Consider the following 27,231-nt stretch of genomic DNA (forward strand, 5'->3'; position numbering starts at 1 on the left):
CATCAATTTTTTCTTAAATATAAACATATATTATTTTACTGTTTAAACTATGGGAATACTGAAGAGAAATGTCACTGAATAGTAAAATAATAAATAACTGATGCTTTTATGGAACAGAAGTATTTAACTTTACAACTGTCAATTTTCACAGTCCTGTAACTTCATTAAATTAGTACATTGAAAATGCCTTCAAGGGTCATATGTTTAACAAAAAAATATATTTTCTGAATGAAGTGAGACTGTAACCTTAACATTTTTCGAAAAAGACCTTTTTTTATTATAAACAGAAGGCATCAAAAACAAAACAACAATCTGTCCCTCATTTCCAAAATGATTTACAGGTCATCAACATTTGTGTAACTCTATTATGTACAAAATAATCTTTCAAACTCCTGAGATGTAAATATATATATATAAAAATGAACATGAGAAGATAAAAAGCACATTAACTAAGCGTGAACATTCTCTGCTTAATGTTCTGGCCTCATATAAAAATATGTTTATTCCATAGACAAGTATCTCCTGCCAGAATATGTACAAAAATAAAACAACATAAAAACATACACCGCAACTGGCACCGTCACACTTGCAAGTGCTTCTGCTGTAAATTTCCAGTGAGTTTGCACCATTGCCTGGGATTTGAACTTGCAACAAGTGTCATCTTGTTAAACATCCAGAAATCCAGAAAATACAGTATTAACAGGAACACAAATAACACTTTGGGAATACAGAACAGAAAAGTGTGTCACTGAATGGTGAAAGAATAAATATCTGATGCTTTGATGTACAGCCAAAGGCACTATGATTGTGAATTTATTCAAAATTGAAGAAATGTAGTATTTAACGTTTTAACAAAGTAAAAAAAAAAAAAATAATAAAAATAAATAGAAATAATAATAATAAAGAAAAAAAATTATTCACCTTTCTGGGTGAAATTGGGAATAGGGAATAAAAATAAAATATACCAAGGTAAAAATACACTGTAAAGTTCAGTTAGAACTTCAGTTGAACTAATTTTCAATGCAACAATGAACATAAAATGTTGAGTTCTGTCCTCCACATTCTTTTACAGTGAGGTAAACTCTTTTTTAACATGATTCAAGACTTTCTGTCCAATAATTAGTGATACAAATAACTGCCCAGTTAAGATCCAGATGAGAAGCAGCCCAATCCATTGAACAAAAAAAGATTTCTGTCTTGAAAACTCAAAACAGACTTCCGCAGCTGAAGCAACATCGCCGCTGATTTATGAACAACGAACCCAAGCATTAGCGACTACCGGATCTTTTTCGATAGGCATGTAACGTGTGACCATCGAGACTAATGGAGAAAAACAACCTCGCGTGCTTGTGAACAGATGCTCGGCACAATTCAGAGACGGAATGGAGCTAGGCCTGTTTTCAAGAGGGCAGAAAATATTCATTACAAAGTTTGATCTTTGAGGTGAAGCATGCTAGAGGAAGCCCATGCGGCACATGTCTGATGCTCGCCGGACAGTTTATTCTGGGAAATCTGAAGCTCTCGACACAGGGATGGGAGTGTGTGAGTAGCAAGGGTGGAGAGGTGGAGAGAAAAAAAGAAATCAGCATAAAATTAAAAGGAGTGAACTGAATTGGCAAAGGCCATATGGCTTCGGTAAAACCATTGGTGCAGAATGTGGTCTTTTTGATCTGTTGCGAGCGTCAACCCCCCAACAGCCTTATGACAGGTCCTCAGAAGAACCACATAAAACTCTTCTTCTATTGCTCTCTAACTTATCCATTAATGAAAAAGACACTGTGTGATGAAATGCATCAAAATATAGACCAGCTGGGTCATATTTATGTACATTTATGTATTCATATTTAATACAATTTAGCTGAAAAGGAAAAATTGCATCAACTTAATGCCACTGGCCATTTTTTTTATTGTTTTTAACATAAACCTAAAAATATACTTATAATGATATTAATGATAATAATACAAAAAAATTTTTCCAAGGAATACCAGATGTAAATCTTTAAATATTCTTAGCGATATTGCAATATTCAGTTTCTTTATTTCAAAATCTTATTAAAAGATATTATTATTAATATTTAAATGTATTAAAAACATTAAGCTGGGAAAGTAAAATTAGCACAGTACATCTTGAATTAAGTTTATTTTTATTATTCGACTGGCAATTTTAACAAAACTTTTACAAACACTTAACGTACATTTTTAATATTCTTTATGAAGAAAAGTTTTGCTTTCTCATGAAAATGTATCTTTTTTTTAAATATAGTAGCATTTAAAATATGGTACAATTTCTTGAGAATACATAATATTAAATGTATTAAATATATTAAGTAAACTTTTTAAATGATTTAATTATGTTTATTTTTCTTACCCCGCTGTTGTTTATTTATTATTTTAAACATAACATTATTAGTAGTATTATTTTATTTGTATTTATTTTTTTAAATAACAAGCATTATTTTTATGCTTAAAATAATAGTAATGATAATAATTATAATAAATACAAGAACCTTCATCCATGGAACACTGAAGTATGCTATCTCATGCAATTTTTGCTTCTCATAAAATATCTTCAAGATATTTCTATTATTTATCATAATATGATATTAATATATTCTAATAGATTAAGATATTTATTCCTCAAAAACAAAATATAAATACTCATTTAAAAAGAAAAGAAAAAAAATCTGTGCAATAAAAACGTATGACTCAAGACTTTCGAAATTAGTTCATGTGTCTTCATGTGAAAATAAAGTGATGTTTTGCTCCTACACTGGAGAAGTCATATGTATATATTTAATAAAAATAAAAATAAATTGAGAGGAAGGAACCAAGAATACCCTGCACCTGGTTTTAAAGCTGACAGTCATGTGCAATGTGGTAACTGAAATACGCACACAGTGTAGCTTAAATTTAGCAGACATGTTTTCTTTGTGTAAATCCACCCTGTGATCATAAACCATGTAAACCTCCCCCTTTACATCCTTCAGTGGCAGCGGGCCACTGAACGAAAACCATCCAGAACATATCTGCAGTAAATTACAGCCGTTTGCTATGTGTAAAACGTGAGGATGAAATCGTAAACCAAGCATGAAGGATACACAAAATACATTTATAACATACACTTTATCTCACTCTGCGGAGTTAAATAACACTTTCTCGCTCATTTTAAATTATTGTTGTCCAGTTAAAGTTCCCCAGTCTTTTTAAACATACCATTCCCTGCGTGAAATCACAGATCCATCGACGTGAGACACGTAGTCGCTGTCCGTGCCGTTGTCGTAGCACTCGTCCTGCAGGTAAGGGGAGCCGTTGTGTAGCGGCGGCCCGCTGGGGTTCACGTTATGATGGTTGTGTTGGTCGGAGTAATACGAGCTCTCTCTCTGAAGGCTGAGATTGTCTTCCCAGCCCTCCATGTCTTTGTGGTCATTGGAGTAATCGGGATAGATAATGTCTCCTTCGGGAATGGGCTTCAAGTCTTGGCTGCCGTTGCCCGAGTCGTCGCCGTAAACGTCCTGAAGTTCATGGGGTTGAAGGACGTCCATTTGTGACTCTTTTTGCATGTCGGATGGGCCGATGTACTGTTTGGTGTAGTAGTCTCCTCTGAATGTCCGGCGTTGTCGCATGTAGAAAGCCCCCACCAGCGCCATCAGCAACACTAGGATCAGGATCCCACCGACAGCACCGCCCAGGATAGTGCCCAGGCCGCTGTCCGGCGGAGAGGACCGAGTCGGGGCGGTGAAGTGGGCATGTTGGTTGATGGGAGCTGTGATGGTTGAGCTGGTGTCAGGCAGGATGGACTTGCTGCTGGAGCTGGTGCTGGTGCTGGTGCTGGAGCTGGTGCTGGAGCTGGAGCTGGTGCTGGTGGCTGCGGTGGTTGGTGGCGGCTCTGAAAGGGCGAGATATTGGCAAATATTAAAATATATGCAAACAGGTATATAATTAAAGACAAGTTGTGATGTAAATTTACCGATATTGATATGCTGGTTGGTCTTGATAATCTGATATTAAAATCGATACTTTTAAAACAAAATCAGTTTTACTCTAAAATGAGCATAACACTAAACTAAAACCAATGGAATTCAAATAAAATATAAAACACTTTAGTTTATCTCATTGTGTAAAATAACTAAAAACTGAAGAAAAAAAAACTATATAAAATAAAATAATCATCTGAAAACTATACAGACATATGAAAAACTAACAAAAATGTAAATTACTTAAATGATAGTAAACCTTAAATTAAACAGAAAAAATTAAAAACAAATCCAAAATATGAATAAAAACTATAACAATATGATTCTAAAATAAACCTGGAATTAATTTTTTTTTTCTCAAACACCACTGGGAACAATTTTCTTGATTTAAACGTATACCTAAAAAATTCAAAGAAATTAATTTAAATCAAATCAATAAATAAAAATATATACCAATTCTGGTCCGTACTGACAAGCTGATATTTTGTCTCAATAATAATCAGAATTTTTTTTATTTATTTTTTTTTTACATTAAAGCACTTTTCACAGTACACATTGTTTCAAAGCGGTTTTAAAGAAAATCTTGATATATTCCTATCCATTATCATTTTATATAAAGAACCAGCTAATAATATATGTACAGTTTGTGAAAAAAAAAAATCAGGCACTTTTGCTTTATAGTATATATTGCTTAAGTGTACTGTATGTATGCGGATAAAGATATAGAACTGCACAATTCTACACACACACACACAAACACACAGAGATATTATATTGACAGATATTGTACCAATAATTTTGTCCCAAAATCAACTAAAACAACAACAACAACAAAAAGCCTTCAGCAGATACTGTGAGGGCCAAGGAAAAATAATGTTTAGAGGCAAGTGGTTTTTAAAAGGTTATTACTCAAGATAATAGGAGGCCTGTGAAGACAGTAAGAATGAACAAGTCTTCACGACTGGCACTTCACTCTTTTTAAGGGACATTAAACAGAGAAAGGATGTTAAAACTTTTGGTTAGTATAAAATAACTATTTGGTGTAACCATTTCCTGTAGGGGACGTCAACTTGAGACAACGTTTTCTTTATCCTTCCATCATCCATGCTTGTGCACCACTAAAGTCCAAAAACTGCCAAAATATTTGGATTATGATTTGACCGCAGAGCTACATGATAAAGGTTCCTCATGTTTTGCCTCCTGGGAAAGAGCCAAACATGTGGTCAAAAGCACAGTGGCAAAGAGCTGGTTAAATTGAAACTGCTGCGAGTTTTGTCCAACCTTATTTGCGTCACTGCAGAAACCTCGCAGGCCAAGTGTCGAGCATTTGGCACATTCATCCAGCTTTCAGAAAGAGCTTCTGTTAACAGTATCTTCAACAAGAGATTCAGGAATTCACATATTCAGTCACAGGAAGCACTCAATGATACACAAAAATGTCAAACACAAGAAAACATCCTGTGAGTTTTGTCAGGGTTTTCCAGGCTGTTCCAAATATATTACAATAGGTTATAATAAATCTAAGTTGGTGGACAAAGTGGAAGAAATCATTAATAGACCGCAGCAGGGATGATGTATTTTTGTAGGTCATCCTGGAAGTTCACATCACCCTGGTGTCCTCAACTAAAGGCCAATAGTATTTTTATATTTACCTCTGGATTATTCCAAGGAAAATGAGCTCTGTGTCCGACAAACTTTTTGTTCATCAAGATAAACACAACATAAAAAAATGAATTTTCAAGGCTAAACACAGAAGTAAAAGCATGACTTCAACGTCAGCACCATTATACTTAAGAAAGGTGGAAAGTTTGAGTTAGAATAGTTCGCAAGAGTGCAAGTATGAACACAATGAGGCTGTAAAAGTGGACTAATAAATAGATGAGTTTTCCTGTTAAGTATGATGACAATTCATGGCCCAGAAAACCTCTGTAGTCCCATTAGCAAGTGCCTTTTAAAAGCCAGTTGCAGAATAAAACATGAAAATAGCTTGCGTTAACCACAGACCTTATTTTAGGCATTTAACCGAAAAACCCATTGATTTTGAAACCATGCAACCAAGTCCAAGATTGCTTTTGCTTTCGCATTTTAGGACTTGTTCTTTCAGCACTCCATAAATCAATGAAATCATAAATGGTTCATTTTACTCAGGATATTTGTGAGTTAACTCAACAAGTTAACAGCAAATTCGGTAACAGTTGAGTCGATTCTCTGGTGCACTATGGAGGACTAGAGAGTTATGCCTCATTGCCTCACTTGAGTAAGTGACTGTGTGCATAAGTGCGAGTGGTGTCTGTTTCAAGAGGGTAGAGAGAATGTCAGGACATCATTTATCACTCAAACTTCAGCCCCCTATGGAGAAAACATCATCACTGGTATCTGTGGACCTGAAAGGTTACGAGAAACTTCTCACCTTGTACCAAGAAGCGTACATCCTTAAAGCTCCGCCCGACATCGTTCTGTACTTCACACCTGTATTGTCCGGAGTCGCTCGGCTCTAAAGGACGAGTAAACAGCAGGCTGCCATTAGATGTGTCCAAACCTGCAGGCATTGGTGCGTCCAGTCTGGGGAGTGACGAAAGACACGATTATCAGTTTCGAGCTTGCTGACAACGAGTTTTGCTGCAGGACGTCACTTTGAATTCTACTGCACCATTGACTTGACCTGGCCAATAAGATTAGAAGTACAGTAGTAAACTTTAGTGTAGATGAGTGTACAGACCTGGTCCAGAGGAACAAGAGAGCAGGTGGGTTGGCACTGGCTCTACAGTCCAGCTGTACATCTTTTTGTCCCACGTACCACACGTCCTGCCGGCCTATCACCATAACCTCTGGAACAACTGTGACATAATATAAATCACTGTTGCATGAAGGCAGAACATGATTCGCCTTGCTATAATCATTTATAGAACTTAGCAAAACATAAACCCTTTCCTCTGTTGCACAGAACACAAAAGAGGATATTTTGTAGAATTGGGAATTAAGAAATATATCACACAATCAATTTGATTTTGTTTCACAAGTACTTGGTTCGATTTTAATTCATCTGAATATATATCAGATACAGTACAAATATATATTCAGTATCACTTAACTAATGTTGTTTAACATACAGGGAATCTCTAGTTGGCACATTACTATAATATTAAAGGTGAAGCATGTTCAAATTCAAATGTTTTTCATTTTTAAATATTATAATGAACACTGTAAATTGTGGCAACATGCGGCAGTCTAAAATAGTCCCCAGCTAGTTTGTGTAGTTGCAGCAATAGCTTTGGACTATTTTCAGGAGCTGTGTAATATCACTGCATCTGCTGCACCCATGGTACGGCAGTTCCTTGATTATTACACCGGAATGAAAGTATAGTTCCTAGCCACATCGAACTAGAAAATTGCAACTTTTCATTTTCCATCAGTTTTAGTACACAATGTAACTACAGTTTAAATAGGAAAAATATAGAAACTCTTTGGTCATTTTTGAGCGAGATGCTAACAGTCTAATCAGATTCAATGATCTATGCTAAGCTAAGCTAAAAGTGCTACCTGCCAGACCCGGAGATCGGCTGAATGGATTCAAAAACGGTAAAACTTTACTGTTTAACTCTAGGGGAGTTGGAAAATTAGCCTGTTTTTTTTTTTTTTAAGTGGAGTGTTCCTTTAAGAAGTGATACTGATTCGTCAAAATGAAAACGATTTTGTTAAAGGTCCGTGCTGCTCTTTCCTATACAATGAAAATTACTTGAAATTGGAGCTGACAAGTTTAACCAACACTATCTCACGAGCAGTTCGTGGCTAATTCGTATGAATTCTTACAACCTTGTGCGATTTTGTACGACCTCACTTTTTGTCTAGACCCCAGTGGTGTGTAGGTTTAGAGGCGTGGTTAAGTGTAGGTCATTCATACAAATTTGTATGAATTGCGCAACTCATAAAATACATACAATTTAGCACAAATCGTATGAATTTGTACCATCTCATTCGTACATTATTCGAATTCGAATTAGTCACCTCTTAATATATGTATGAATTGCCATGAGATCAGGCTGGTTTAACATTTTATCAACCCATATGATAGCTTCGAGGATGATTTTAGATTGTTGTCATTTTGTGTTCCACGACAGAGAAAGTCATACAGGGCTGAAACAGCAAAGTTGAGTGTAGGATTGTAGAGGCACATTTCTTTTGGGTGAACTATCTCTCTAATCCATATAAATGCTACTTTGGAAGCTGACTTTGTGTAGTCCTCTGTAATTGTTTTTTTAAGCAATGAAACTATAAATTATTTTAATAAGACATTAAATCTGAGCGTGCCATTATTCTCACGCTCTGGATGTGAGTCCTAGAAACAGCCAGGGGAGATGTGATTGGCTCACTCAATTACACAGAAACCTCAGGATGCCGAGGCTTAGCTGTGGCTGAGAAAATAAACATATGTGTGATATGGAAAGAAGATTCAGGAGTGAAACACAGAGCCTTGAGATTCAACCCCAGAAGTCAATATAAAACAGTGTGATCGAATTCTTATCAACATTGCCAGTGTTCTGCTTTCTTATTGAACAATGCAAACCACAGTTGCCACTTTCAACACTACACTGTAAATATTTTATTTTAAATATATAAACATTATTAAAACTTAAATTAATTTACTGCAGAAAATTATCTTTCTAAATGTAGATTTCTTGTCGGATATTTCAAAAAGTGCCTCCATTAAGCAGTGCGCCATTCAAACAGACAGCAGCCAACAGTTTTAGTTGTCAAAGGGAAGCACAATGAAGATTAAAACATTAAAATAAATCCTATATTAACATCTTATAAATTTGAGAGCATCAAAACAGAGCGATCAGTGCATACAGAAAACCCATGAAGACCTTGAAATACAAAACAAGATTAAAGTTCTTCTACAGGGAGAATGTTGATAAAAGCAATTCACACTCACAAAACACATTGAGCCGGTAGGGAATGTGGAAATCCTTGGATAAGGCCGGGTGACGAACAACGCAGCTGAGGGACCGGCCAAATGCATCCCGGGTGGGGGCCCAGACATAGTGGACTGAAGAGGTGGTAGTGCCTTCAGGCTCCTGCTGTGTGACGACTGCTGACTGCTGGCCTGGCAGGTCTGAATCCCAGAAGACCTCTGCTGCTGGACGAGCCCTTTCAGCTGTACATGTCGCCACCAGAGTTTGACCACGTCCATCCAACAGAGACAAGGGGCCAGGAGACAAATATACCTTTGGCTCCACTACACAGAGAAAATGAGAACCTATTTTACTTACTTTATCTTGTCTTTATTAATGCACTTTTTTTTTTTTTTATAAAAACTGTTCAACTGTTGGACATAAATATGAGGGCATTTGTGAATAAAACAATAGAGCCTATATATGGATGGATGGATGGATATAGAATAGCATTCAAAAGTTTCAGGTCAGTACGATTATTTTTAAATAAATTACAAATTTTATTCAGAAAGGACATCAGATTAATCAAATGTGAGAGTAAACGCATTTATAATCTTTGAAAAAAAAATTATATTTCAAATAAATGCTGTTCTTTTGAATTTTCCTTTCATCAAAAAATCCTGAAAAAAAAAAAAAGAATCACAGTTTCCACAAAAATAATGTGCAGCACAACTGACTGAAGTAATGATGCAGGAAATTCACCTTTGCATCACAGGAATAAATTACATGTTAAAACATATTAAAATAGAAAATATTTGTTTTAAATTATAATATTATTTTACAATATTTCTTGATTAAACAAATGCAGCCTTATTGTCCATAAAATGTTTTTTTAAAGCATTAAACAAATCTTACCAATGAGTCTTCCTTACAGATTTTTCAATAGTAGACAAACACACACACACTATATATATATATATATATGTGTGTGTGTGTGTGTGTATAATATAAATGTTACTGTTATTAAGTATAACAGTACTTGACTTAAGCAACAGAAAAACAAGAAATAAATAATAAATGAAATGAAAGGGTCAGGAAGAACTGTACAAAATGATTTATTGATATGGAACTTACAGGATGATATACAACAAGATGAATAAATAAACATGTTAAGGGTGGAAACAGGCATTAGTACAGTCAGAATTGATTTATTACACCAACCGTACAAATTCACATAAAAAATGGATGATCTGAAATGACTGAGTGCTGAGGTATGAGTACAACAACATGTTGTGAGTGCGTCTAAGTGGCTTCTGTCTCTATAGAAAAGTGGCAAATTAGTTTATTGAGATATTCCACATGGATTTATAGAGAACAGAAGGAAAGACAAATTGGGCCCCATTTACGAAGAAAATTGGGCGTACGGTCGCTTCAATGCAAAACTTGAAATTTATCAATATGGATGTGAGTGGTGGCTATGATCAAATCTCTCGTCTGGTCTCAGCTTGTGTACGCAAGTTTTGGAGTTACCTGAACTTGTACGCAAGCTGCTTTTCATGGGGGAGAATCGAATGAATGACAGCATTTTGTTAGTTTTTATTTTCCTGACCGTCAAACGAAGTTCATTAGTCGATCGCTAACCAGTAAGATTAGATTGTCTTTTTTTTTTTCTGTGAAAGGCGAACAACAGAAATGAAGTCTATAAATTGAATAAAATAACGGAGTGTCTATTTACACTAAGTGCAAATAGCCCGTCTTGTTGGCAGAGGCTATTTACACAAACTCCGCCCACCAATGTGTGACTGGGGTAGTAAACACTTCAAAAAGACGCACGTCGTACATCAGTTTCAGTGAAAGATGGTAAAGTGTGCGCTTTTTGACTCGATCGACCGGAGTTCGAACCTGTCTTTGCCAAAAAACAATTCGCCCCTTTTCAAATACCATATCGCATCGGAAAGGCATTTATTTTCAATAAAAATGAAGGAAATAATAAAAAAGTTGAAAATAAAGTATCGGGTAAGGTTAGGGTATGTGTAGGGAAGGCTTTATTGTCTGAATAGGGTGGCACCCTTTTAGAAATTTGAATAAAATGATAATTTACACTGAAGTTATTATTAAGATAATTGCATTAAGTAGTATTTATAGCAGAAGATCTTGCTATTTTAACAGTGTAAATAGTTTCTCCGTGTCATAAACTCTGTTTTCTGCCTCCACTTTTATCACCGTGCGATAATTTGTACGATGAGATTGGCGGCATATGAATGTTTCATGAATCACACGTGAACGCTGTCGCACGGACCTGTGTTCATTATACGTTAGATTGATGAATGTGGCCCACTGTGTATTACAGCTGAATCAATCATTGTAAAATATTCAGCAGCCCTGAGCAACTAAACTCCAGACTGCTGGAATTAAAACAACTGACTCAATTTCAGCTATTGTTTTAATTTCTGAAATAACATTAGTTAACTAAGAGACCACTCACTTGAAAGGTTAAATTCGCACTACAAGCCAGTGTCCAATTTCGATTTTCAGTTCAAATTCCGTTTTGTGAGGATATTCACATGACCTGATTAATGTGGTCCATATATTCATATACCATGATTCTTGGCCTTCAAGTTGGGCATTAAAACTATGTCCATAATAATGTATGGGTCCTTGTTCAAATGGTATGAAACTGTAGATAAAAAAAAAAAAAAAAGTTTGTGAAAGAATTCCCTCATACTCACCAAGTCTGCATTATTTGTTTAAACGTACAGTAAAAACAGTAATATTGTGAAATATAATTTTAATTCAAAGCAACTGTTTGCTATTGAAATATATTTAAAAACGTAATTTATTCCTGTGATGCAAAGCTGAATTTTCAGCATCAGTACTCCAGTCTTCAGTGTCACATGATCCTTCCAAAAAGTATTCTAACAAGAAACACGACTTATCAATGTTAAATCATTTTGTGTAAATCATCATATATTCTTTTCAGGATTCTTTGATGAACCGGTTTTATTTTAAAAGAAAATATTTTGTAATATTACAAATGTGTTTAATGTCACTTTTGAACAATTAATTCTATTAATTCAATTAAATCTAGTGTAAAAATCTAGTAACGTCTTACATGAAAACTGGCAAAGGTCAGAATTCAGATTTGGGCCACAATGAACTGTGAATGCAGCCATAATAAAATTGCATCAATACTATTTTAATTAGACCTTTTCCCTCTTTCCTTTCTCCATCACTCTCTCCAGAGAACTGCAACAGCTGCACTCTTTAGAAACAGTCTTGCCATGTGGGCCAGGAACGTCAACTTAATCCTACACACAAGGCCGTCTGCTCCACGCACCTGTTCTGCTCTGTTTACAGGCCACTCCTGTATACGAGAAATCGAAATAACCCCAGGGACTCCTAATGCTAAATATAGCGCTGTGGTACCTTAATGGTGGGGACACAGTGTATTACAGAGCACTGTCTTCTGAATGCCAATGTCAGACCCACCCTGCATTCATCTAACCTGAACCCTATACCATCTACATCACGCTGGAGCTCTGCTGACTCAGCGTCACTTGCAGGGGCATCTTGGCAACTCATTCACACCCAACCCTCCCGATAGAAGACGGGGAATGGAGAACCAGCTGATCTTATGTCCAGGTTGTGTGTGGGCGAATGTCCCAGAGAGGGTCAGGGTAATGATTTATCATCAAAAGAGGAAGGAATTAGGGCCGGGTCATTGTCACCCACACAAATCCAGACCCAAACATTCCCGCTCTGGGTTGCAGACCAGGGCTGTCATGTTAAAAAAAGGAATGAATTGTGGGTACAAATTATACCACTTAGCTTGCGTGCTGCATCTGATCTGTTTTATTGGTAAAATTCACACGGTCACTGAGAATTCCTCTGATGATTCATCACTGTTAAATTTACAGGAATAGGGATGGTGGCTTCAAACTCGAAGCAGCTGATTGGCCAGTGACTTTTATGGTTTTAGAGGTTTGAGTAAATGTTTATCCCTTTTCTGTAAAAAAGCCAAGGACTAATAATGCCTTTTCAGACTGGATCGATACAATTCAGAAGTTTTATTACTTAAAATAGAGAAAAGATTAGCTTCTTTTTTTATGGATGCAGGAAATATACAAGGAGGAAAAATTGGCACCCCACAAATCAAAACAGAAGGAATGTGCTGTCATGCTAGTGTGTGACATATATTTCTGTCATCTCTTCACTCGAGCAGAAAAGGGGCTCTGTGAAGGGTGTTTCCAGCCCTTTCTGTAATTACAACCAAAAATAAGTCATTCCAACTCAAGCTTCTAAACCACTCTCCTTTAATTCCAGTCTTGTTTTCAATAGACAGTTTTTGGAATGTTAATCACTTTAAAGTGCCCTGCATAAATAAAACTGCACGTAAATAAAACCATTAGCAAAAGTATAAATATATAAATAATTAAATAAATGTGCGTTTATATGTTTTGTTATTGTTAACAATTTATGTTCTTATAAATAATAAACAAACATGGGAAAATAAATAAATGCATTTAATTAATCCATTTATGAATAATAATGTTTATAATTTGTTATTGTTCATGCTTTTTGTGTTGAATAAAATAATATACAAATCTGTGAAAAAATTACAAATGTATTAATAAATACTTATATAATGTATATCATTTTTTAAATGTAATATTAATAATAAGCTAATTTTTATTATACCTATTGCAAATTTACAGTTTCTTTAAACAAAAACATTTCATATAACATATCAGTTTTGAATGACAAGACTTAGTCAGAGCCAATGAATACACAAGATACACGAATTTTCAAAGCATTAACCTCATCAATGATAAGAGGAATAAAAAATGTATGACCCAACAGTTTTAGGTTTCAGGAGGATTCTAAAATGTTTTACGAAATGGTTCGCCTCAAAGAATTCACAACTATACAATTATATAGTGTACAAAATGTTCACAAACATATACTCACCCATAATGTCCACAGTTGTGGATGCTTGCATGTTTCCAAGTTGGAAGGTGACCGCTTTACAAGTATAGGTCCCAATGTCTGCAAACCCCATGCCCTGCAGGACAATGGATGCATCATGCACTGAGGGGTTGATGAAGTGCACCCGTTTGCTGTACTCATCAGATATGGAGGTCCCGTACTGGGGGTTGAAGACAGCCAAAGTGGTGGTGCCGGAGGGAAGCCGGCGTTCCCAGGAACTCTGGGTCAGGCTGAGGTTTGTGCTGACCTCTACCCTGCAGGTCAAAGTAACGTTTTTCCCCAGCACTGCAGTCACCTGCTCAGGAACAACAACTCTGTTGGCCCACACACCTGTAGAGAAACAGATCATCAGAAATAATGATACAGGAAATAGATGAACAGTTGCCAAGTTTCCATTCAACACTCTATAAAATAAAGGTTCCAAAAGGGGGTTTGAAGCAATGCTGGGTTCCCATAAGAACCGTTCATTGACCAGTTCATAAAACAGTTCTTTCCCTTTTCCACTCTAAATAACCTTTTGTGGAATGGAAAGTTTCTATGAATGTAAAAGTTCTCATTGAATCATAGATGCCAATAAAGAACCTTTATTTTTAAAGGGGTCATATGATGCAATATACATTTTTCCTTTCACTTTGGAGTGTTACAATTCTTGGTGCATAAAGAAGATCTGTAAAGTTGCAAAGACTAAACTCTCAAATCCGAAGAGATATTCTTTATACAAGTTAATAGTCAACCACGTCCTCCTAAAACAGCTCGTTCTAATGCCCCTTTCTCTACATCACAATGTGGGAAGATTTGCATAACACTGCCCAAATGTTCAAGCATAGAAAGAAGGCATAACTTTTCTTCTCGCTGTAGTATTGTTGCTCCCATAACTGCTTTATTTACAGTTTTGTAAATAAAGTTGTATTTACAAAACGATTTCGCTTCTGACCCACAGTCTGTAAGTACGTTTTCAAATTTAAAGAATTTGCCACTGATGATTCAAATGCTACAAATTGTTTGTAGTTTCTCTTATCACAAATGCAGACATGGTTTAGAACATTTTAGAGGAACATTTTACTGAAATCTTTTTACATTATACTGTGAATCAGTTTCAAATGTTATATGCTCTTAATCAGTTCCATCTGTCTAATCTGGCTGACATCACTTCCATCAGGAGAACCCTTGAAAAGTCATAACTGAGGTACAATGGTGAGAGATCTCGTATGGCAGATAATGAGGGCTCATGTTTTCCCCAGCCTTAATTACGCCCCATGCGGGAGGCCTTCCTTCTCAACTGCAACAGGCTGAGAGTGCTGTGCCACAAAGCCCTTGCTTCACATCCATAGTGAGCACCAAACAGACCTCCGCATCACGCCGCGGGACGCTCTGACTGTCCTCTGCATTAACCGTCTGAGCACCTTGCCTAATAAAAGCCGCTGGAACAAGATGAAAAACAACAGTTTTTTGCTGTTTAATAGGTGTCTTTAATCTGTGCCTGTGCCCTTTGCATGTTTACTTTAACATTCTGGAGTTATTTGCTGATTCATGATATTCTGGCAAGCTAGTAGTTACTGTTACAATGGAAATGAATGATTAAAAAAAAGGTGTTGGGAAGACAAGGAGATCAGACAGTCCATAAGGGGTCCTATCAAAGACACCATGATATAACAGTCAAGAATGTCGTTAGCTTAAAGATATCATGCTAGTGTACTTCTAAATATTGGCGAAAGTCATTTCTTTTTTCTCCAATTAAATACCTCTACATGCTTAAAAAAACAAACAAACAAAAAAAACGTATATGTACACTATCGTTTAAATGTTGTGTGGTTGGTAAGAATTCTTATTATTTTTGCTCACCAAGGCTGAAATTATTTGATCTTAAATGCTGTAAAAACAGAAATATTGTGAAATATGTATGTAATAGGTTTTTTCTGTTATATATTTTAAAATGTCATTTATTCTGTTGATGACAAAGCTGCATTTTAAGCATCATTACTCCAGTTTTCAGTGTCACATGATCCTTCAGAAATCATTCTTACACATTGATTTGTTGCTCAATTTCATGTGCTGCTTAATAATAATAATATATATATATATATATATATATATATATATATATATATACAGTACAGACTAACAGTTTGGACACACCTTCTCATTCAAAGAGTTTTCTTTATTGTCATGACTATGAAAATTGTAGATTCACACTGAAGGCATCAAAACTATGAATTAACACACGTGGAATTATATATGGAATTATATACATAACAAAAAAGTGTGAAACAACTGAAAATATGTCATATTCTAGGTTCTTCAAAAGGGACAGAAAGCTCTCGGACTAAATCTAAAATATCTTAAACTCTGTTCCAAAGTTGAACAGAGGTCTTACGGTTTTGGAACGACATGAGGGTGAGTCATTAATGACATAATTTAAAATTTTCGGTGAACTAAACCTTTAACTATGACTTTTCCTTCAAAGAATTTCTAATTTGCTGCGTATTTAATAGTTAATAAGGTAGTTGTTAGTTTTAGGGATTGGGTAGAATTAGGGGTGTAGAGTAAGGTCATGTAGAATCAGGCATTAATATGTGCTTAATAACTACTAGTAAATGGCTAAAATTCTAGTAATATGCATGCTAATAAGCAACTAGGTAAGAAACCCTTAAATAAAGTGCTACCTTTTTTTGAGGATTCTTTGATGAATAGAAAAAAAAAAAAAAAAAAAAAGATTTGAAAATAATTATTTTTGTAACAATATAAAAGTATTTCTGTCACTTTTGATCAATCTAATGTGTCCTTTCTGAATAAAAGTATTTATTTATTTTAAAAAATCTTACTGATCCTAAACTTTTCAATGGTAGTGTACTTGTTTATCCAATAGCCTGATTTACATATATTGTTCAGTAATTTTTAAAAAAATATTTTTTTCACTTTTTGTGACTTTGCTTGAACTTCTGGTGCCGTAATACTGATAAACGTCTGGTTTGTTTCTTGTAAACAGTGCTTTACGGATAGTTTTGTCGCTTTCATTCCAAGTACTTTAGTATCCCTTTATACACAAAAGATGCTATTTTGAAGATTTTTTTTGACCATACAATGAAAGCCAGTAGGGTCAACACTGGATCTTGCATGTTCAATAAAGTCAGTCATACAGGTTTAGTATGACAAAGGGTGAGTAAATGAGACAGACTTTTCATTGTTGGGTAAACTATTCCCTTAACAGTCAATCTTGGTTAGAAAACAACAACACACTGCAGCTAAACCTCATGCAAGAAATCATGGTGTTCTAAAAAACAAAACAAAGGAACACATTTCCGTAAAGATCACTGGAAAACACAGAAAAATTACAGGCTATAGAATGGGAGCTCTGCAAAACATATTCTGAGTTAAACACAGAGCAGTGAAAATAAAATCTCCTCAGTCATTAAAGCCCACAAATTGCTGCATTTTAGATGGAAAAATTGTTAATTGAGACACTATGCTTTCCTCTCTTTAAAAAGAAGTTAGAGCATTTAATGCTGTTTTTACAAATGACAGTGCTAAGAAGTATTCCTACCATCAAAACAAGGTAAAACCAATACTATTTAAAATCCATAGGCTGGGTATGCAAGGCCATATGATAAAAAGTGGGTCTATGCAGGCACTAAATAGTGGCTGATATTTTAAAACATTGGCAGCTGCATACTAGTGGTAAACCTCTGCTATTATATCATGCCAGTATGGGTGCAGACTGTTCCCCTGCCCACCCTGTAATTGCAAGAATACCACCACACATACACAAAGACGGAGAGAGGGAGGGTGTGTTTATGTGTGTGTGTGTGGGTGTGTGTGTGACAGAGAGAGACTACACTGCAATCTGACTGACTGTTTGACTATCAAATTTGCTGAGACCGGAAGATCACCCATTTCAATTCACACTGTGATCATTCCAGAGACATTTACGTCAATCAGCAAGTGTAGGTTACAAAAGTTTTATACCTGTAAGGCTCAATTTTTTACTGTTTTGTGAAACAGATAAATCACACAAAATGAAGTCTCTTCTATCATTTACTCAGCATCATTTAATTCCTAATCTGTTAGAATTTTATAACATGTAGCAACATATACATATTCAAAAAGTATTTAAAAGGTGTGTATAAATAGGATCAAGAGCATTACTTTACATCCGTTGTAACAGGACATGTCTTGTGTTACAATAAACTCTGAATGCAACAATGGAGCAGAATGCAGAGGTCTCAAAACATGTTTAGAAATTAGCAATGTGACAGTCATAGAAATCCAGACACACACACACACACACATACTGCACTTACAACCAGAACAAATAAAGACACCATTGACAAATGGTAACGAAGAAGAAATGTATAGGATAAAAATCATTGTCCTATTCCATTCTACAAGATTTCTATTTAAAATGTTAAACGCTTTTTACATTATAAAAAATGTAAATGACTTTCAACCAAAACTGAGGTTGTTCAGTAAGGAACCCTCTGTTTTACCTAATGACTAGTTATAATAAAAGGGGCTTAAAATTGTGCTTAACTCGCAACAAAACTTAAGACCAGGCAAACTTCAGATGTGGTCTGACGTTTGATGTTGGGCTGCCACATCAAAACCCAGGTGAGCACAAGGAGATTTAGAGCTCTTAGGATGCAAGGCAACATAAGACAACCTGAAAAATTTGTAGTACTAACTAAATCCAGTTGTAATATTTTATCATTGGAAAACCAGGGTCAACTGGCATTTCAATTGGCAAAGGTTTGAGCTGTTATTTATGCTTTGTTTATGGTTGGCCTATGTATATTTGTTGTGTATAGGCCAGAACAACACACAGTCTTCACTGCAGTCTGAGCTTTGGGAGCAGCTGTCACCTGTCTACCAGCCAAACCACCGCTGACCTCGCAACCCTGCCCCTGTCACGTACACACATACATTCTACAAACACATCCAGCGGCGCTCATCAGGGAGGATAACGAACACACACTGACAAAAATACTGGCCTGCAGTCTCCTGTGAAAACAACTCCAAAAACCTATACACACCACCGTGATGAAATTTGTGGTATGTTACACAGTTCGGGCATCCATAAATGGTACATGTTCCATCTTGGCCTGTCTGGGATACCACAAAAAGAGTCTATCTGAATTTTGCCACAAACCACCCTGATTAAACCAGAATTAAAGGAATAGCCCAGGTTAGGCTCCATCGGCAGTAGAAAAGGGAACTGTGAATGTAACTCTTCTGAAGCTTCTGGTTCCTTAATGATTCTATTGATGATTATTTTAGTACCTTTAAGGAATACAGATCAAACTAAATGCAAATTCATTACCAAATTATGAGATTATAACATTTAAAATAATTATTTGAAAAAGTGTTTACACAGCCTTAAAGGGGGGGGGGGGGTGAAATGCTATTTCATGCATACTGAGTTTTTTACACTGTTAAAGAGTTGGATTTGTCACAAGTTTCGGAAAGTTTTTTTCGAGTATGGGTCTGTGTGACGTTAGATGGAGTGGAATTTCCTTATATGGGTCCTAAGGGCACTAAGCGCGCGCTCCCGTATAGCAGAGCAGAGACGAGACATTCACTGACCAGAGCGAGAGCGTTGCGAAATGTCACAAAAGAAGTGTGTTTTTCGTTGCCAGGGCAAGACAACCCTGCACAGATTACCAAAAGAGAAACAGCATTAAGGGACCAGTGGATGGAGTTTATTTTTACAGAGCATCAACGGAGTTGTGCAAGTGTTTTTGTTTGTTCCCTGCATTTCGAAGATGCTTGTTTTACAAACAAGGCCCAGTTTGACGCCGGATTTGCACATCGTTTATTTCTTAAGGATAATGCAGTCCCAATGAAAAAGGGTTACGATCGTGTGTTGGAACCGCAGGCGGTGAGTAAAACTGCTTCAAATATCTCTGTGTTGTTAACTTAGCTATCGGTGCGTAAGCACATCAAGTAAACCTCTTGTACACCTTTAAAGAAAAAAAAAGACGACATAAAGTGGAACTTAGTCATTTTCCAAAACCGCTAAGTGTAACGGAGGCCAGCGAGTAGTGCTGCCCGATCTCAAGAGACGCACTAGCAAAAGACGTTAGTGGCTGTAGCCATTTAGCCTCCTTGTTAGAGGAGACCCAGGTTTGAGCCCCTCTCGGAGCGAGTGCGAGGAGCGTCAGAAAGGACCCGGGAGAGAGGGGTTACATTAGCAAATATATACAGTTTCAATACATACCACATAGAGACGCTGTTGTAGTCATTGCTGCTGCTGCTCTCGTTCAGTTTCAGCCTCGGAATCTGATTCTGGATCATAAATAAATGGCTGAATCTGACTGTTAGCCATGGTTTGTTTTGGATGATGGTTTTTTTTTTTCCTCAGGGTAATGTCACAACTTCCAAACGCTCTCAACGCAAAAGCCTACTCGCGCTCGTGATTCTTTAGCTCCGCCCACACGCCACGCCTCCAGCAGCTCGTGTTTTTCCGAAAAAAATCGGCACAGACTATTTTTCTCTCATGAATATAATAAAACTAAAGACTTTTTGGAGATATGAAGGATGCAGTACTACTCTATAGGTACTCAAGATTAACAGGATATTGAGTGAAAATGAGCATTTCACCCCCCCTTTAAGAATTAATGAAAAAATAACCGGCCCCAACTAGTCAATAGTAAAAATAATTATAAACCAAATATATTCCTTTATTTGATTGATATATGTATGTGTGTATATATATATATATATATATATATAAGCATGCAATATATATAAAACTCATAATGTGTGTACATTTACACATGCTCATAAGGACAACCAGGTACTGTAACTACACTGATTTACATTTCAAAGTTAGGTTCTATGAGTTTGATTCCTTAAAATTAACTGATTCATTTGAGTCACACTCAACTGGTTGAGCTGTGTGATTCTGATTCACTTAAAAGAAATGCGTCAATAAAGAAATAATTTGGGATTCAAAATACACTGGTTGTATAAGAACCTCCGTCCTCATCAGTGCAATAAAATTAAAATCTATTAAAGAAAAATAAAAAAATATATATTTTTTATTTGTTCTTACAAACTGAAGGATGCACTAAAATGATTTCCAGGCCAAATATGCTGTGGATAGCATTTAAACTGTATATAATCCTGAATATTCCTTTAACACAAGGTTCTTTAGTAGAGTCTTATATGCAGAAGTATATCTATGTCCTGCTCTTTCAGTAGAGATGAACAGATGGCTTCTGCCTCAGATACCCGAATCAAGGCCAGATTTGTGTTCACTGCTTTTGTTGTAAACATGTAAAATGGCTTTGAACAAATTGAAAGTCAATGTAACCAATTGATAGATACAATTACCATCGTTCCCTCACAAGCATGCAAACTTTGCTTGAGGATATCACAATCTAAAGGGTTCCATCATTAACTCAATCCAGGCCTGGTTTAACAGTACATAAAACTTCGAAAAGCATGTAGGCCTGGAGAAAGTCATCTGAGGGCCAGCCCATCTCTGCCAATAAGATTTTAAAGATTCATCAGGAAATGAGAAGTATAGTGTGACTGCATTAAATAAAAAAAATTGGCAAAGGTAACAAGGAACTAATCGAATGGTTGCTACACGGAACGGCGAAGATGAGTGAGAACAAGAAGGAAATGAGGGGAAACAAATCAGAAATGAATTAATGGAAGAGATATGCTCAGTCTTTGAAGCGTTGCCTGTGTTTGTTTTTCTCTCTCCTGACATCACTAACTGCTACAAGCTGTTCATGGGGTCCAAGAGTATATTTGAGCCCTCCACTATGCATTCCACTCCTCGTCCCAACGCCAAATGCCCCAGCGTGAACTGAGATCCAAACCTGACCTCACCCTCTTGTGAAACATCTTAACTTCATTTCGGTGTGGGGAGACTTGTCCCAAAGCCCTGGACTTTTTGTCAGGTCACTGGGAGGTAAAAACCAGCTGATGCATCCCCTACTTTCAGGTTTCAAAAAAAGGCAGGAAGCATATGAGGCCAGGCTCTTCTTTTGCACGCAACAGCTCACTCAGATTAGAGTTGTTTTGTAAGACCACGGTGATGAGGCAAGACAAAACCAATGAGGACATTTTAAATGAATGCTTTGTTAATGTCATAATGGCAGTGGAGAGATGGTGAACGTCAACAGAAATGCACTATAAAAGATAAAAGAAACTTTATGAGAAATCAGACTGAGCTAGGGTTAGAAGATAACAAATCTTGTTTAAACTTGAGTATTTCACCCATAATTCTGTCAGTATTTACTTATCATCATTTCATTCTAAACCTGCATTACTCCCCTTCTGTGGAAAATAAGAACACTTGGAGAATGATCACACTTGTCTTTTCCACACAATAAAGTACAGGGATCAGGCAAAGCAAGACTTATTGAATAACAGCTTCATTTTTTGTCTGTTCTTCAAAAAAGTAATTAGATTAAAACTAAGAAGACTTCAAATATAGTATTGCATTAAAATAAAAATGTGGGCAACTTTTATGATGCTTTTGCGCTTTTATTCAAATGAAAAGTGAACCATGAATATTCTGCTGAACATCTTTTTTGTTGCACAAAAGAAAACATACAGATCAGTGCTGTTAATGTTAAAGGGATAGTTCACCCAAAAATGAAAATTCTGTCAGTAATTAATTAAGCTGTTTTAAACCCATAAGACCTTTGTTCATATTTCAGAACACACATTTCTGACCCTGCATAGACAGCAAGGAAACTACCACTTTCAAGGCCCAGAAACAGTGGTTCAACCATCATATTATGGAGCTACAAAAAACTTTTTGTGCAATAAAAAGAAAAATAATGACTTTAGTCAACAATTCTTCTCTTCCAAGTCAGTCTCTGCAACCATTCATGAGAGTACCACGATGCATGCTGCTGACGCAGGAGCAACCATTCTGACATAGAGCTGCGCCTTGTTTACAAGCAGAAGAATGCACACGCATGTGTTGTGGTACTCTGTTGAATAGCAGCAGAGACTGACATGGAAGAGAAAAATTGTTGACCAAAAATAATAAAATAATAAATCTCTTTAAATAATAATTAAAAAAAATTGTTAATTGAGCTGAATAAATTGCTAAAATAAATTTAGCAAAATGTGGTTTTGACAACTAACTTAAAAGTTTAAGTTGAAGTACTAAAATTATAAAAACGTAAAATTATTTCATTTAAATAAATGAAAGACAAATATAAATATTTTTAAAAAACTAATAAAAATTACAAAAGAGCATAAATTGACTATAAATTAAAAAAATAACTTATAAAAACAATAAAATGGAAAATACATAAATAAAAGCTAATATAAAAAAATTAATAAATTATATGGTAGAATATTAATAGTATTCAAATAACAAGAACTAATTTTTAATTTAAATTTTGGATGAACTATTCCTTTAAGACTTTAAAGCAGTTTATTCCCTCTCATTATCCATGTAAAAAAAGGGTGATGTGAGAAAAACCAACAAATAAAAAATGAAGCTTGACCACTAATGTGCATAACAAAAAACAAAGAAATATTTGTGGTTAAACAACTGATTCTCTGGCTTTTACTAAAGCTGCTGAATACAGATTGACCTAAAGACAGAAAGAGAGACACCATTGTTTCAGTTTGCAGTCAGTCTACATTAGATGGGAGCAGTGTGACTTCAATTGAACTGCTTCACCTTTGGTCACAATGCCAATGTTGTACTATGAATATCAGAGGCTAAAGAGACATGACATGCAACAGCTATACTAGACATACCAAAGGTAATTAGCTTTGCTGTTTTGTGGCACTATGGTTATTCAGTTTAGAGAGAGGTTCGTTCTGCTAGAGGGTCTTACTAACCAGACTACTCGTATATAGTACTGCCAAAAGAGAGAGGGATCATAAAGTTATCCTAGTTCATGACCCTTAATAGGACCTGATTGCTGGACCTATAGACACTACAGTGCAGAACAGAGACAGTACGCTCAAGGCTTGTACAAATGTTGAATGCATTAAGGATGATTATATTGGGTTCCAAAAGGAAATCATAAATATTTAAAAATCTTTGTGGTTGGATGCCCCAAAGAAAACTCTCTTTCCTAAGAATTTATCTATTTGGGAGTAAAACCACAGACTAAGAAAAAAGGGCATTGTTGGAACTGGCTTTGCTCAAAAACAAAATGTTGAAACGCTGTGAAACAAGAATAACTTTAGTCCTCTGAACCAGTATTGCTGATGTAACAGTTGAGTTATGCTGCGTTCCAGGCGACTCACGACTTTGTAGCATTCCAGGCAAGTCACGCCAAACTTCCTGAGCGCAAGCCATAGTAGGTTGATTATTAATTTAATTGCAATGTTATATTGTCCTAAAATCTATTTTTCAACTTGTACCACTTGCATAAACACTGCATCCGTATATGATATTATCCGTAGGGGCTGCCATTGTTGTTCTGCGGGCTATGTGACAGAGCTCATAACTGGGAGTACATCAATCTAGTACGAGTTCACGGGTGGGAAGTCACGGGTTTGACTGCCGTTCCAGTGCACTTCCATGGGTATAAGGTTGGAAAAACACGGGTTGCGGGTTGCCTGGAACGCGGCAGTAGTCTTTAAGTATTAATGAGACAAGCACACATGAACCCATTCAAAATGATGGAGAACTTACGGGTTGGGGGTTTGATAATTAAAGACCCCCTTTGATGAAAAGCATGTTGTTTACTTATCTGGTGCTTTTAAAAAGAATTTTGACATGTGAAGACAAATCATTTGCACATTTATCATTCAATCTCATTACCAGTATTTTTTCCTTAAAACTGCAGTGCAAAAAAGACACATTCGATTTGAAACAATTTACCGCCATCACAAACATGTAACCAATCATGTAAACTTGGTTGGTGGGGCTTATATATATATATATATATATATCATTATAATATTAATCACAGGAACATGGTTTGTGTAACATTAGCAACACAGGTAACACTTTATAATAACTTTCATTTATTAATTACTAACAAACATTATATAATGCTTAACAGATCATTAGTAAATATATATTCACATAGCTAATATGAGATAATGTTCTTGTTAGTGTTTACTAATGAACTTACTTAAAGAGTAACTAAACCCTAAACCAACTTTTTTTAGATAATGATCTGTAAGGGCCCTATCTTGCACCCAGCGCAATTGACTTTGTACACCGACGCACGTGTCATTCCTATTTTGCACCCGCGCAAAGCGCGCTTTTCCCTCCACAGAAGCACGTCGCTAAACTAGTGAATGAACTTGCGCTCCCTGGGCATTTCAGCGCAAAAAAGGAGGTGTGTTCCGGCGCAAACAATCTCTGGTGCTATTTTGCTGTTCCATTAAACAATTGCGCCACTGACCAGAAAAAACCTAGTCTAAAGTCAGTGATTTTGCAAATCATAAATTGTTACACTAAAAAAAAATATTGAGATGACGGAAATCATTGTGGTGTATTTTGGGTGGGTTTCTCCCATCCCCATACAACACAGCTTCTCTGTCTTTCACTGCTCTTACAAGAACATCAGTCTCCTTGGCTGTGAACCGCTCCTGGCGTGCGCCTGGTAAATACGCCATAATAATAGCAATCCATAATGGAACTTGCGCACCTGCTTTTAAAGGGAATGTTGGATGACGCTCTGATTGGTTTATTTCACGTTACGCCCAAACCACACCTATGAATAATGAAGCTACTTCAGACCAACCCATTTTAGATTTGCGCCGGGCGCAAGAACCATTTATCCCGCCGGGAAAATAGCAACAGCGCCGAGACCCGCCCACAAAATTACTTGCGCTTCGCGCTTTGACACTTGCGTTTCAGATCGTTAAAATAGGGCCCTAAGAATGGGGCTTTATTAGTGCTGTTCATTGATTTGAGTAACTTTTTTGACATTTGAGGATAAAGTGTTTTAATTCTATAATATGTGTTGTAAAAATGTTTGAGTGCTGCCCTCTTCAGGTTGAACGGTGGCTACTGCAGTTGATTTTTCCTATTGGATGTTTGCGGTGGTACGCGACATAAGCGGTGGCAGTTTTTGCGTGGTAAGCAGTTTCCAGCTCACCACGCCCTTGGCAGTATAAAACCATCTTGTTCCGTCAAAATCACTGTAGCGAGTCAGGAGTTGGAATTGCGAGTATTGAAAATGATGATTAACATCTATTTAGCATAACAGTCATTTATATAGTTATTTACGTGTAGCCAATGTAGTTGATTAGCATAGTTGTTAGTGTAACATTAGTATTGTTATAAGCATAGTTAGTTAGTTAGTAGCATAGTATTGCATCAGTTAGGATAGCTTAGCTTATAGATTTATCTGTATTTAGTACAGTGGTCAGGTTGGTACGTAGGTGTATGGTTGCTGGTTGCAACAGCACTGCTGGACTGCATAGTTCGACATCCTCTACTTCAAATGAACGATCTGTTACAAAGCTACTCTCAGGTTCACGGCACACCCGCTCAGCCCCACCCTCGTTTCTTCCCCTCTATCTCTGCTGTGCTCTGCCCACTTTTCAGCATTTTTCAAATATTGCCACTTTCACTCCATACGATTTTCAGTTGTTGTTCTTTGTTTGTTGTGTAGACCTCTATTTACACATCTTAACGAATAATCTATTAATTATTTGTTCATGTTTTGCAGTACCCATTCAAAAGTGGAAACTATTCAACATTTGCAAATGTTTATAAATGTTTACTAATCATTAATACCTCTAAGAGCAGTCATTACAAGACTCTGTTTAATACATAGACAAATCAATGTTTTAAGGCCACCAGACTTGTGTTTATTGATATTTGGTAACATATCTTTTAGTCATTAGTCATAAAATATGTGAAAGCTGATATATTTACTTTCTTGGAAACAATGAAACCATTCTCCGAGTGCCAAGAAAGCCTCTAACTTAATTCAAATAAAACACAAACATTCCCTCCTCCCTAAGGCTCCTTTCCTTCTTCCTCACTCATTATTGCAAGTCTTTTTTTAAGCTATCACATCTGATTTAAAGACTGGCACTTAAAGTAAAAAAGGAATCGATAATGTTAGCATTAAAGATGTCACACATTGCCGACCCTTCACACCAAAATCAAGACCCAAACAATGAGGCCTTTACTGAGACTCATTTGTCTGCAGTAAGCACAAGCAACGCGTAATTTTGATGTCTTGACTTCTTTTGAAACAAAACAAAGAATGCTTTCCATAAGATGCCATTAACATCATGAGAGGGGGTCAAAGGCGAACAATGCAAGGGTGAATTGCTTATTAGTGGTGGCAAATTCTTTCGTGCTTGTGTTATTCATCCTTGTGTGTGAATGAACAGTTGGTAATTTAGGAGCTGTCTAACAGAGGTTAGAAAAAGTGCCATCGGTTCGCTCAACAGACTAAAAGAGGGCTTCTATGTTG

At 36.2% G+C, this 27,231-nt stretch overlaps 1 protein-coding gene across 1 annotated transcript in view; it reads right to left on the minus strand.

The window, feature by feature from the left end:
- Positions 1-256: 256 nt before the first annotated feature.
- The window catches only part of LOC113058291 (nectin-3-like protein), a 38,983-nt gene continuing 12,008 nt past the window's right edge, over positions 257-27,231 (minus strand). Inside the window, exons 2-6 of the mRNA XM_026226056.1 lie at positions 13,835-14,182; positions 8,908-9,210; positions 6,694-6,811; positions 6,385-6,536; positions 257-3,886 (exon numbers count right to left, since the gene is read on the minus strand). Coding sequence (XP_026081841.1) covers positions 3,204-3,886; positions 6,385-6,536; positions 6,694-6,811; positions 8,908-9,210; positions 13,835-14,182 — 1,604 coding nt within the window. The 3' untranslated portion in view covers positions 257-3,203. The remainder of the gene's footprint in view (positions 3,887-6,384; positions 6,537-6,693; positions 6,812-8,907; positions 9,211-13,834; positions 14,183-27,231) is intronic.

This window comes from Carassius auratus, chromosome 40, assembly GCF_003368295.1.
Source record: "Carassius auratus strain Wakin chromosome 40, ASM336829v1, whole genome shotgun sequence".
NCBI lineage: Eukaryota > Metazoa > Chordata > Actinopteri > Cypriniformes > Cyprinidae > Carassius > Carassius auratus.